This window comes from Rhinoraja longicauda, chromosome 9, assembly GCF_053455715.1.
Source record: "Rhinoraja longicauda isolate Sanriku21f chromosome 9, sRhiLon1.1, whole genome shotgun sequence".
In the NCBI taxonomy this organism is placed as follows: Eukaryota; Metazoa; Chordata; class Chondrichthyes; order Rajiformes; family Arhynchobatidae; genus Rhinoraja; species Rhinoraja longicauda.
The window spans coordinates 66,938,009-66,952,120 of NC_135961.1; the positions used below are offsets into that span (position 1 = coordinate 66,938,009).

At 40.3% G+C, this 14,112-nt stretch overlaps 1 protein-coding gene across 1 annotated transcript in view; it reads right to left on the reverse strand.

Moving 5' to 3' along the window:
• Positions 1 to 14,112, reverse strand: part of kif16ba (kinesin family member 16Ba) — a 126,599-nt gene that overhangs the window by 75,537 nt on the left and 36,950 nt on the right. The window contains exons 8-12 of the mRNA XM_078405662.1: positions 13,044 to 13,212; positions 12,806 to 12,937; positions 9,401 to 9,576; positions 4,554 to 4,619; positions 509 to 568 (exon numbers count right to left, since the gene is read on the reverse strand). Of these exons, the coding sequence (XP_078261788.1) occupies positions 509 to 568; positions 4,554 to 4,619; positions 9,401 to 9,576; positions 12,806 to 12,937; positions 13,044 to 13,212 (603 nt within the window). The remainder of the gene's footprint in view (positions 1 to 508; positions 569 to 4,553; positions 4,620 to 9,400; positions 9,577 to 12,805; positions 12,938 to 13,043; positions 13,213 to 14,112) is intronic.

A 14,112-nucleotide genomic window follows, 5' to 3' on the forward strand; every position in this document is an offset into this window, starting at 1 on the left:
CTTCATTCTGTAATACCATTTGCCAAGCATTGTCAATCAACGCACTTCACCATGCATTTCTTGCAAGATATTATACATGCTGCTGTTCTCCTAATTTATCTCAAAAACAGTATTTAAAAAAAGACTTGAGCCTACATCATGTCACATTTTCATGCACTATACTTTTGCATGCATGTATACTTTTGAAACTGGTAGATGTAGGTAGGTAGCTAGGTAGGTAGCTCAACACAAGAGAAAATTAAGTGACAGAATAACTTTGATACAACTGGATTTCAGCAAAGTACCAGACCAAAATAAGATGCATTTTCACCCTTTGTTGGGTCCATTCTTTAAAGTTCATAACTTAACATTTAAACATTTTTACTATGTAATGATTGGTCAGCTGAGAATTTTAATCAATCATATACTTTTGTTACATTTTTGATGGCTACATGTAGGATTACTACTCACTTAGTAAATACAGTTACTCAATTTAATACTTTTAAAGGACAAGAAAATCATTTCATACCTTTAGGATATTTTGAGTTTCATTCCATTTATTTGTCCATTCTTTAGTCAATTCTTCGACCTGCCACACAGCAATCAAACAAGCATTTCAGTCCCAGTAAATAAAACTTTTGCACATCTTTAGCACAACCACTTAATCACGGCAAATGGAATAGATTACGACGATCACTCAGAGAGAAATTTTTAAACTGTATCACTAAAAGGGGTCACGAGACCTTGCATCACAACCCTGTTTATTCCAAACTACTTTTTATGCGAAAGCTAAAAATCAGAGCTAATAATAGAATTTACTAACAGTGAAACTCTAGTAACAAAAATTCAAAAAATATTACAATGCACCAATTAAAAGTGAAAGATGGTTGGCATGATAATCCTCCTCAATTATATTTTTAGGAATAGAAAGAACTTAGGGTTGAAGATACTTGTGTTGGTTCCTATGTTTGTGCGATTGTCTTTGAAAGATTTGCACTGTCGCACTGTTTCAGATGTAGCACTTCTAATTTTGTTGTACTGTTCGTATAATGACAATAAAGGCATATTATATTATTATTAAGCTAGCAATAGGCCCACTCAACATTCTGCCCTTCTCTACTTTGCTGTTCTGCGTTGTTTAAGGACTAATTTTGATTGCAGCTCTACATATTTTACAGTAGTCTTGTTACTTTTGTAATAATGACCTTTCAGCTTCGGGACTCAACTAACTGACAGATAGAAGTTATTTCAATTTTGTTTTGTTACAAACTTGCCTTAAACCTGCTTATTTTATTTTTAACTACTATCGCAAGACACCCGCAAGTCTTTAAAAACCCTTCTGTACAGAGAATTTATTGGGAATGTCAAAATATATCCTTTTAATGCCCCTCACTGCCTTAGTTTATGACTTCTTTGCTACTCATTTTGGGCAATTTTCGTTTCACATTTAGGTCATTTATTGTTGGTTGTCGATCTCAAATTATTTTTCATTTGGTTATTGATCCTTTCCCTGTCATTCATTGATGATTTCTTTATGATCGGTTTAGAAATGGATTGATGTTGGCAATTTAGGAATAATAGAGGTGCTTTTTTGCCACGCTGAAACGTTATTTAAGGATCTTTACCTGGTTATTTTGTAGATTAGAAACTTGAAAGGTCAAGGAATGTTCTGCCATTTTCCAAAAAAACTTTGGTATTTTGAGGAGTTAGTTCATATTCCTGTAATTCCAACAGGTGAATGTGTGTTTCTCTGCTTTGTTTGTCTTTCTTATTCAATTATTTTACCACAATAGAGATGATATGAATCAGGCCATATCCTTCAATTTTAAAATGATTCCTTCATTGCTTACACAATATAATTGTCATGCTATCATCCTATTATCAGCAAAACAAAATCAACAAATCCTTATTCTATCAGACCTGCCTCCTTACGATGACCCATTTCACTATTAAAAATGACACAATCTTATGCAGTTGCCTTCAAGAATGACAGGCAGTTGTGTGTTTTGGCCAAAAACAATTCTTTGAAAAATAGATAGAGTAGTGACAAAAATTAAACCACAGCATCAACACTGAGCTGGCGTGAGAGAGTAGTGTTCCCTCTGCAGAGCATTTGTTAAGAGACCCATAATCAGATGCAAACAGCCTTAGGTGATCAATCTACATTCTCCATACTAAAGGAGTGCAACAATTTTACTGAAATGGAAATTTAATTTAATTGCAAGCATCTTCCACTGGAAGTCAAAAACTACCTTCACTGGGAAACACTAATTAGGGTTCAGGCCAAAACAGCTGGAGCCAAGAGCTCAATAAAACTTCATCAGTCCATTGAAATGGTTGATCATGTATCCACACACAGAGTATGAATAGAGAATAACAGGTTGTGCTAAAAATGTCAAAGGTAAAAGGGAAGGGAGAGGTTTAAGCATAACCACCAGGTCAGCTAACCTGATTGGCCTGTTCTGCTTTCTGATTTCTGATCAAAGCATTAAAAACTTTTGAAACTCCATGAATAGTTCTTTTGTGAATCATGAAACTGGTTGCAACTTTCACTGCTTTTGGATGCATGTTGAGCAATATTTAAAGAACTCTGACAACCAAGCACAGGTCCTCCTTCAGTTTCAGTTTGTTTATTGCCATGTGTACCCGAGGTACAGCTAAAAGCAGTGAAAATCTCCTGGTGGATTGTGTTAGGTTTGGAGTCGTCAAGGTCAGTGTAGGGTCCGGAACATCCTGTAACATTAATATTGAAGTGTGCACTTGTACCAATGGACTCAAAGTACTTTGCTAATTTTAACATGAGAAACAAAATAAACAAAATCAAGCTGAGTACCTCAAAATGGGGAGCAAATTCTAAAACCAACGGATCAACAGCTGTTTCTCTGCTTCTCCTCTGCCGAGAATGCCTGCGGAGTATGGGAACGCTCAGCTCATACAAGGAAGATTGATCCTGTGCTAAACACAAGCTGCCGCTGCATCAGTGGATGCATGAAACCTACCAAGACTGACAACATCTACCTACTCTCTGGCATTGCACCTCCTGGAATCAGAAGAGCTGTAGCCAGTCAAAAAGAACGCCTCAGACAATCAGAGGATGAAAGACACCCACTACATGACCGCCCTTTGCTACCTCAGCGTTTGAAATCACGCAGACGTTTCCTCTCTTCTGTCCATCCCCTGGACTGCAGTGCATCGTCCAGAAGGCTCAAACTCTGGGAAGAGCAACTAGAGAAATCTCTGGAAGACATTCACATGGCAATCGATCCCTCTGAGAAACTCCCACCAGGTTCCGACCAACCGTGGATAACCTGGCGCAGTCTCAACAGACTGCGGACAGGCATGGGGAGGAGCAAATCGAACGTGCTGAAGTGGGGATATACTGAAGATGTGGCAGACTGCGAGCGCGGACGGGGCCTCCAGACTATGGAACATTTCCTGAGCTGTGACATGCTGCATGACACACGCACTGTAAAGGATCTTGCAGAGGCCAACCACGTGGCACTGAAATCTGCTCGCTATTGGCAAACAGTTGTGTGATGACACAAAAAAAATATTTTTAGCTGCAAAAATGGGATGGCCAGGTTACAGTTTGCCAAGAAGTACTTAAAAGAGCAACCACAGTTCTGGAAAAAGGTCTTGTGGACAGATGCGACGAAGATTAACTTATATCAGAGTGATGGCAAGAGCAAAATATGGAGGAGAGAAGGAACTGCCCAAGATCTAAAGCATACCACTTCATCTGTGAAACATGGTGGTGGGGGTGTTATGGCCTGGGCATGTATGGCTGCCAAAGGTACTGGCTCACTTATCTTCATTGATGATACAACTGCTGATGGTAGTAGCATAATGAATTCTGAAGTGTATAGACACATCCTATCTGCTCAAGTTCAAACAAATGCCTCAAAACTCATTGGCCGGCAGTTCATTCTCATTCTACAGCAAGACAATGATCCCAAACATATAACAACAAAGGAGTTTTTCAAAGCTAACAAATGGTCAATTCTTGAGTGGCCAAGTCAATCACCCGATCTGAACCCAATTGAGCATGCCTTTTATATGCTGAAGAGAAAACTGAAGGGAACTAGCCCCCAAAACAAGCATAAGCTAAAGATGGCTGCAATACAGGCCTGGCAGAGCATCACCACAGAAGACACCCAGCAACTGGTGATGTCCATGAATCGCATACTTCAAGCAGTCATTGCATGCAAAGGATATGCAACAAAATACTAAACATCACTACTTTCATTTACATGACATTGCTGTGTCCCAAACATTATGGTGCCCTGAAATGGGGGAGACTATGTATAAACACTGCTGTAATTTCTACATGGTGAAACCAAAATGTATAAAAATGGTCTTTATTAAAATCTGACAATGTGCACTTTAACCACATGTGATTTTTTCTATTGCAAATCTCAAATTGTGACGTACAGTGGCAAATAAATAAATGATGATCTTTGTCCCAAACATTACAGAGGGCACTGCAATAAGCAATGCACTTGCATACGGTCAGGCCAAATTTGTAAGTTATAGATCTATATACAAAGGAAGACAATAATTGTGATGTTTCTTACCCTAGCCTCATTCTGATGCAGCTTTTCCTCCATGCTTAAAGCCGTCGGAGAATCCAGTAATGCAATCTGAAAGAAAGACGTACAACATTCTTTACCAGTTCATTCAATGGCCAGTCCGATAAAACATGCTTTAAATAAGAAAAGAGACAATGGGACAGAGTTAAGTGTCTGACTGCATGGACAAATTGTGATTACTTCTCAATTTTCCATGTTGAAGCCACATTTGCAATCTTAACACTTCAAATATTTAAAATGCAGTTAATGTTTCGAGCCAAGTTGTGTAATTTAAATGCTGCATTATAACTTTCATTGATCCCTCTTCCCTTGACCAAAACTAACCGACTTACATATGCTCTCAAGCAGTACTGAACTAGTATCTACCACCTTGGTGACCCTCAGACTATCCTTGATCAGACTTTGCTGGCTTTACCTTGCACTAAACGTTATTCCCTTATCATGTATCTCTACACTGTAAATGGCTCGATTGTAACCATGTATTGCCTTTCAGCTGACTGGATAGCACGCAGCAAAAGCTTTTCACTGTACCTCGGTACATGTGACAATAAACTAAATTGCAACTGTAAAGGAAAAATATTGTTTCCCTTGACAAACGGAACAAGCAATACAGAGAAAGTAACCACAATTAATGGATGCATTTTTTCATTGAGACTGTAGGCATAAAGATAAAATGGCTCAACAGTTGGACAGTTCATATTGAAGGAGAAATTCTTTACCTGTGATATACATTTTTGTATTCTTATGTTCAATATAAGTGATCTTGCATTTTCAAATTGTGTATTCTATTAAAACCAGCTGATACCATAAAATCAAGAAAACTATTTGATATTCAGCACAGATGCAAACAGCAGTCATTGACAAATCAAACTCAAACCATTACCAACTGTTTCCAAAATTATCTGTTCTACTTTGAGTGCCTTGGAAATGGCACTTCCATATCCTGCATCAAAATATTACCAATCAATAAACACTTCCTGCCTTCCTGCTTTGTTGCTGTATTGAATCCTCAAGTTTACTGCTGCTCTTTATGGGTTTGTTTTCATCATTTTCCAAAGATCAATTCAATACTATAACAATAACTAATATAGTCTACAACAATTGGAGTCACCACTTTGTCCCATCTCGATAAAACCTCCTGCCCAATGCACTCATTCGCTGGAGGCTAATGTTGCCAGTCCCTTTTCCATTCCCACCCATTATAGTTGCAATAAACTTGCATAGTAACGAACATACACGTCTGCAAATTTCTCTAACTACATAATCCACTTTTCTCTAAATTATCCAACCGTCTTTCATCCCACAATTTCTCATTCAGCATAAACTGTCCAACTATTAAGCCATCTCATGTTTTCTGGATTCCTGGTTCCTACAGTCTTCTAATGAAAAGTTACTCTCCATTCCTTATTTTTCCCAACAAGAGTTCTCATCAACTTCACAAGCCAACCTCTGCTGGGAAAAACCGTGCCCACATCACTTGGGATTTAGTCTAGTCATTGATCTTCCACAAGAAAATTCCATCACCAGACCCTAAACCAATCTAGAGAATCTCACTGAGACTTGGTTGAAACACGAATCTTGGTTGTCAGATGCCTGGTATTTTTCAAAGCCATTACTACAAAGAAATGGAATACCTTTCACATAGTCCGTGTTTCTTGATCAGCAGCCAGCAAAAAATAAAACTATTTTTCTCACTTTTCCCCCAATTCCTGTTATCAGATCTGTACTATTTATTGTTTTGATGTGATTTTTTCCCCCCATCTTCCCAGATTAATAATCCAATTATGTTGTGTCAGTCAGTGCTTGCCACATTTATTGTTTTATTCACCGATACCAAATGTCGGCGTATCACATGGTGAATTTACATTTGATTAATAAAGTGCAATTATTCCTACTTATCTTTCAGAATAAACTGACTTTACAAAGATGAAAAAGAATTAACATGATTTAAATAAATTAATTCTCCTTAATTAATCGGTCCAAAATAAACAAACAAGAATTTGAGCCAAAGTCAGATGAAAACATTTTCAGGACATTAAAGCATCAGCAATCCTGCTATGCTGGAGTTTCTGGGATTGTGACAACAACCACCTCCTTATTGCCAAAAACAGTTTCCTGATTCACCACTGGAATCTGTCCATACTTTGTCTTTCCACCACCTCTCTTCCAGCTTTCACCCCCCCCCCCCATCCCAGTCTGAAGAAGGGTCCCAACCCAAAACGTCTCCTCTCATTGTTCTCCAGAGATTCTGCCTTTGGTCTTTTTTTGTAAAGCAGCATCTGCATTTGCATTTGCATGTGTCTACATTACAGGTTATGATGGTTCGACTTGCGATAGTTCGACTTTGCGATGGTGCAAACGGCAGCGACCTGTAGTGAGCCGCCGCTCGCTTCCAGGCACGTGATCGCGCGTTTTCAATACATTTCGACTTACAATATTTTCGGTTTCCGCTGGGTTTCTCGGAACGGAACCCCATTGTACACTGAGGATTACCTGTACATGAGAGTTACTCTATTGGTCACAATGCTCAATCATACACCTTACTAAGGCAGTAAGATAAAAATATTTAAATGGTCAGGGTCATAAGGTGGCTCAGCTTGGAAACAGGCCGTTTACCCAACACAAGGAAAGTTGGGTAGAAATTAGGAACAGCAGATGCTGGTTTACAAAAGAAAACACTGGATGCTGGAGTAATTCAGTGGGTCAGGCAGCATCTCTGGAAAGAAGGAATGGGTGATGTTTCGGGTCGAGATCCTTCTTCAGACTGATGTCAGGGGAGGGGGCGAGACAAAGATAGAATGTAGTCGGAGACAGGAAGACTAGTCGGAAAACTGGGAAGGGGGAGGGGATAGAGAGGGAAAGCAGTGACTATCTGAAGTTAGAGAAGTCAATGTTCATACCGCTGGGGTGTGTAAACTACCCAAGCGAAATATGAGGTGCTGTTCCTCCAATTTGCGCTGGGCCTCACGCTGACAATGGAGGAGGCCCAGGACAGAAAGGTCAGATTGGGAATGGGAGGGGGACTTGAATTGCTGAGCCACCGGGCATTCAAGTAGGTTAAGGACTGAGCAGTGGTGTTCAGCGAACCGATCGCCTGCGCCTGGTCTCGCCAATGTAGAGAAGTTGACACCTGGAACAGCAGATACAATAGTTGAGATTGGAGGAGGTGCAGGTGAACCTCTGCCTCACTTGGAAAGACTGCTTGGGTCCCAGGATGGAGTTGAGGGGAGGGGTAAAGAGCCAGGTGTTGCATCTTCTGCGGTAGCAGGGGAAAGTACCCGGGGAGGGGGTGGTTTGGGTGGGAAGGGATGAGTCGACCAGGGAGTTTCAGAGGGAAAGGTCTCTGCAGAAAACAGAAAGGGGTGGAGATAGGAAGACGTGGCCAGTGGTGGGATCCCGTTGGAGGTGGCGAAAGTGTTGGAGGATATGTTGTATGCGACTGCTGATGGGGTGGGCGAAGACAAGGGGGACTCTGTTCTTGTTACGAATGGGGGGGAGGGGGAGCAGGAGGATATCGAGGAGACCCTAGTGAGAGCCTCATCTATAATGGAGGTGGGGAACCCCCGCTTCCTAAAGAATGAGGACATCTCCAATGCCCTGGTATGGAACACCTCATCCTGGGCGTAGATGCTGCTTAGACGGAGGAATTGGGAGAAGGGGATGGAGTCATTACAGGAAACAGGGTGGAAGGAGGTGTAGTCAGTAGGTTTGTAGTAGATGCTGGTCAATAGTCTGTTTCCAGTGATGGAGATGGTGAAATCTAGAAACCGTAGGGAGATGTCGGAGATGGTCCAAGTAAATTTAAGAGCAGGATGGAAATTAGTGGTGATGTTGCTGAAGTCAGTGAGTTCTGCATGGGTGCAGTCCACAATTTAGCGGAGGTAGAGTTCGGGGATAGGGCCAGTGTACACCAGGAACAGGGATTGTTCAACGAATCCTACAAAGAGGCAGGCATAGCTAGGGCCTGTGCGAGTGCCCATAACTATGCCTCAGATTTGGAGGAAGTGAGAGGAGTTGAAAGAGAAGTTGGTGAGGGTAAGGACCAGCTCTGCTAGGCAGAGAGTATTGGTATATGGAAATTGTCTGGTTCTGCGGTCGAGGAAGAAATGGAGGGCTTGAAGACTTTAAAGGAGATGGAGGTGTAGAGTTTACTGGACATCCAATCTCTGGAGACTTGAATAGGTGATGTTTCATGTCGGGATCCTTCTTCGGACAGAAGAAAAATTGGCATCTCTCTGGAGGAGGTTTCTATTCACTGCACGATATCATTAACTCATAAAACAAAACTGAACCTGGATAGCCTGCAGTGAATTGATAATTTTAGGCAGATTAGATGTGCTAATTTGTGAATTTGGATTTATAATGCTCGCAGACATTAGTTATGCTCTATACACACCACTATTTTAAATTTCACCCACAATTTAACAACATTAGGAGAAAAAAAAATCTTGGCTGCCATCTACAGGCTTTTCATTGAAGAAAAAAAAGTTTGTATAAAAGACAATACATAATCATAATCCACTGCGAATTACATCCCAAAGAAAGTTTCTTAATTAGGTGTATAACTCTGCAAAGCTAAATTTAGTGCCAGTTTTTTTTGTCTGAGGATCATTAATATGTACTTTTATTGCTGCAACAATTCACAGAAGAACATGGCAATTTGTAAACGTTAAGCACAAGCGAGTATAAATGATTTTGCCATGCGTTGTGTGACACTATTATTCTTGGAGGTTATCAGAATCCAACAAGGTAATTATAACTGGCAAACAGAAGCCCGTTCCCCCCCCAAAAACAGAAATAAATGATCAATCCTACTGGTGATGCAAACTAACCTGATTCCCCTGAGCGAGTAAAGCTTTCAGTCTTGCTATCTCTGCACGCAGCTCACGTATAAGCTTGACGTTAGAATCTTCATTAATGGTAGGCTTGTTAATGATGTTTTTGGCTCTGTTTGCATAGCGAAGTGTGCTCAGTGTTTCTCCATAATTGACATCTGCTGGTGAAATGGCTATCAAAAACGATAATGAAAAATAATGAACCACTGACCTACCCAATCAACATTAAATGCATCTTTAAATAAACCACATTCTGAAACAAAATCAACTTCTATACAGCACATATACAGAATGGTGTGGATATATAGAATTGATATTCTAATTGGTACATGGATAGGACAGGTTTGGACCAAACTCGGTCAGGTGGGACTAGTGGTGCTGGGATACGTTGGTCGGTGTGGGCAAGTTGGGCTGAAGGGCCTGTTTCCACGTTGTAATATGACTCGAATGATACAAAGTTACGGTGGATTGACAAAACACAAATTATGTTAGAAACCAAAGTAAAAATTTACCGTTCTGTATACGCATATGCCTTGTGAATTGAACCCGACATATTTGGAAAATACAGGCAACTTATATGTTTAATACATAGATAAGTTATTGATTTACAGAGATTGATACGCACAGAAGAATCACAGCTCTGAATTTAAATATGTAGGACACATAAGTTTGCAGGTTAGTTGGCCTCTGCAAAATTGACCCTGAATGTGCAGGGAGTGGATGAGAAAGTGGGATAACAAAGAACTAATGTGAAAGGGTGACTGATTGTCAGCAGGGACTGAATGGGCCAAAGGGTCTTTGATAATGCTGTTTTTAAAAAAAAAAGTGAACAAAAACTAATATATCCCCTTGTTAATAGTTGGCCTTATAACTCTTTAGTTGGTGTCAGATACTGCTAATCTGAAATGATGGCCGTTAATTGCAATCAAAGCGAAGTGTAGTTTTAGTTTAGAGATACGGCATTGAAGCAGGCCCTTCGGCCCACCACGTCCACCTGTTCTCACTAGTTCTAGGTTATCCCACTTTTGCATCACACTCTACACACTAGGGCAATAGAGAAACCAATAAACCTGCATGTCTTTGGGATGTGGGAAGAAAAAGGAGCAGCTGGAAGAAACCCATGGAAAACATGCAGACTTCATACATGTATCAACCGAAGTCAGGATCGATCCCAGATCTGTGGTGTTGTGAGGCAACAGCTCTACCAGCTGTGCCACTGTGCTCAATTAATCACTTTCCCCAATGCAAAAGAATTATGTACAAGGTCTGACACCGTATGCATATTTACCACCGAGGAACTGACTAGTTTCTCCAGTTCCTGCTGGAGGAATCAAAGTTAAAGAAAACATTGTTCATCAGAGAGGGAGGTGAGAGAGGGAAATTAGCAAATCTCTACCACCACAGTTTCTTGGCTACCCCTCCCCATGACACAAAAATGGGTGGAGTTGCAGACATTGATGAGGTCCTTCAAAAGAAGCATTATGGGCATAGATCAGTTACAGATATTGAGAAACAGATGGAGTTTAATCTGGACAAGTGTGAGATGTGGCACTTTGGGTGGTCAAATGCAAGGGAAAAGTACATAATTAATGGCAGACCCCTCAACAGCACTGATATAGACGGACCTTTGGGTCAAAGTCCATAGGTCCCTGCAAGTGGTAACACAGGGACAACACAATGTCTTGCCATCGACACCCAGATCCTATTAAATGAATAGGGAAAAAAAACTGCAGATGCTGGTTTAAATCGAAGGTCGACACAAAATGCTGGAGTAACTCAGCGGGTCAGGGAGCATCTCGGGAGAGAAGGAATGGGTGACGTTTTGGGTCGAGACCCTTCTTCAGTCTGAACTCCAGGATTTTGTGTCCTCCTCCAATTAAATGAACATACTGAAGAAAAAAATGTGAAGGGGACTTTTGGTCAATGATAGTCTGAACTACTATCGGACTTTACTGGCTTTACCTTGCACTAAACATTATTCCCTTATCTGTATCTGTACACTGTGAAGAGCTCAATTGTAATGATGCCTTGGTTTTCCACTGACTGGTTAGCACGCAACAAAAGCTTTTCACTGTACCTCGGTACACTTGACAATGAACTAAACTGAACTGAGCTGGACTGGTTAATTACTACCGTGCATGGGTCATGCACAAATTTAATTCTGTTCATATATTGCTGATCACAATGGAGGAGTTCAGTACACTGAATATGAAATAGGTCACAGATCAAGACACAAATTACTTTAGCACTATAACAAACTTATCAATTCTATTACGTCCCAAATCCCATTAAGAGGAATTCACTTAAGGATTTGCTCTCGCAATTATGAATGCATTCATAATTCAGAAGAAATAGTAAAAGAGCTTGGAGGTTACTTGGACACAGAAACAAATTATGATGTTCCTAACAGCAATTAAATACAAAGTATTGGAGCAAAGAAGGATTTAGTTTCTAATGAAGAGAATCTTGGAAAAACACAAGGGAAATGAATTGTAATACTTTTGTCAAATATGCTGACTTGCATCTTTATATATCAAGCTGCCCGATGGGACAGTGAGGGGGGAGCAAATGATTGAACAAACCAGTAGGTTCTGAGGAGAATCAGAAAAACAGATAAGAACAGGAGCTTTCAGAGCCTACATCCTATACAAATGAAACTATACTTCCTATAGGCAGTGCAATGGAAATTCAGAAACTACACAAGGCCAGAAATGGAGAAGCAGAGATACTTTGGAAGATAGACACAAAATGCTGGAGTAACTCAGCGGGGCAGGCAGCAACTCTGGATAGAAGGAATGGGTGACGTTTCGGGTCGAGACCCTTCTTCAGACCTGAAGAAGGATCTCGACCCGAAGCATCAGCCATTCCTTCTCTCCAGAGATGCTGCCTGCCCCGCTGAGTTACTCCAGCATTTTGTGTCTATTCGATTTAAACCAGCAACTGCGGTTCCTTCCTACACATAGATACTTTGGAGAGTTGTGGCTCTGAGAATCTTACAATGATGTGAATAATGAGTTTTGACAACGCACAAGTTACTAGTGGTCGCTAAGGAGCAATTTAGACCTGTCCACTTTTGCAAGGGCACAGTACATATAGTAAATATGTATATCGAAGATAGATATTCTACTTCAATGTGCTGAAGGTTACTTGATGCTGGATGATTGAAGGGTTATTGGGATTTTGAAGGTGAAATTTGGCCTTTCTATTCCCTGAAATTGGAATAGGCGCAAAGTTACATTTTTTTAAAAGTTCCTTTATTGCCACCCACTTACACTTCTCAAAGAAATTTATACCAATGATTATTTCTCAAGCAATCATTCAGGGTTGGAGTACTTAATAGACTCAATAAATTGAATACATTGGAACTTGAATTTATACACATCTTAGAAGCTAAAAGCTTACTGGCAATCATAATTGTTTTGGAGTTTCCACCAAGGCTGTCTTTCAATAACCAGGTTAAAACAGAGTCTCTGTAAGGCACAAACACTTGTTTCTTCTTTGTTTGAGAATTTGTCCCATCTTGAGATAAGTCAGCTGTGAAATTAAGAGCACTTCAGTTCATAATTTTTCCAAGAACACCATGCAATCCAAAGCAAACTCAATCAGTTAATGCTTATTGAAAACTGAAGCGAGAACCTACCCAAAGCAGAAATGACATTCCCCAATGTGACTAAAGACTTATTTATATTCCCTCCTTCTTTCAATCTTACGCCAGTGGCACCTGTGGCATCAGCTCTTTCACTTCCTGCAAGATCAACCAAGTGAATCTTGCTAATTGTTTCACACGGCATTTCTGCATCAAATTTGGCCTGGGAATTAAAATGAAAAAATCATTACTCGCGTCACTCAACAGTGTTCAATCTATGAAAAGAAAGTTACCTGATAGCAGCTGCAGCATTTAAATTAACAATTTTCTTTTTTTTAAAGTGATTCACTTTGGCCCATTGATGGCTGGCATGGACTCAATTAACTTCACGTTAGTTCTATGTTATCCCACATTTTCATCCACTCCCCACACATTAGGGACAATTTAATGAAGCCAATTAACCTACAAACCCACTGGTCATTGGGATGATGGTGAAAAACCGAACACTTGGAAGACACCCACGTGGTCACAGCGAGAACGTGTAAACTTCACACAGACAGCACCCGAGGACAGGATCGAACTGAGGTTTCTGATGCTGTGAGGCAGCAGCTCTACCAGATGTGCCACTGCTGCCAAATCTTCCACATTTAGAAATTTAAAGAAACTGATAAAACTTCCCTGTATTAAAATGAAATGTTACAGGCCATTCCACGACAAAAGTGAAGGCATATCAAACATTAAAACCATCCTCTCTTGTCCATACTGTGCAATAGTGGAATCAACAAAAAGTCAAACCCATTGTGACCCATTAATGACATCACAGAGGATTTGTTCTAGGTACGAATGTAGTTCTTAGATTACGTATAGTTAAACAATGCCGGGCAACAGCACTGGTTGAAGTGTCAAAAGGGAATTGTTAATAAATAGCGCGCAGCAAAGCCTCAAAAGAGTCTGAAGAAGGATCGCAACCCGAAATGTCACCCATTCCTTCTCTCCAGAGATGCTGCCTGTCCCACCGAGTAACTTCAGCATTTTGTGTCTACCCTCAAAAGAGGAAATATACGAACATGGATTCGATTTACTGATTTTATTCAGAAAAGTACAAATATATGGAATGTCAAAA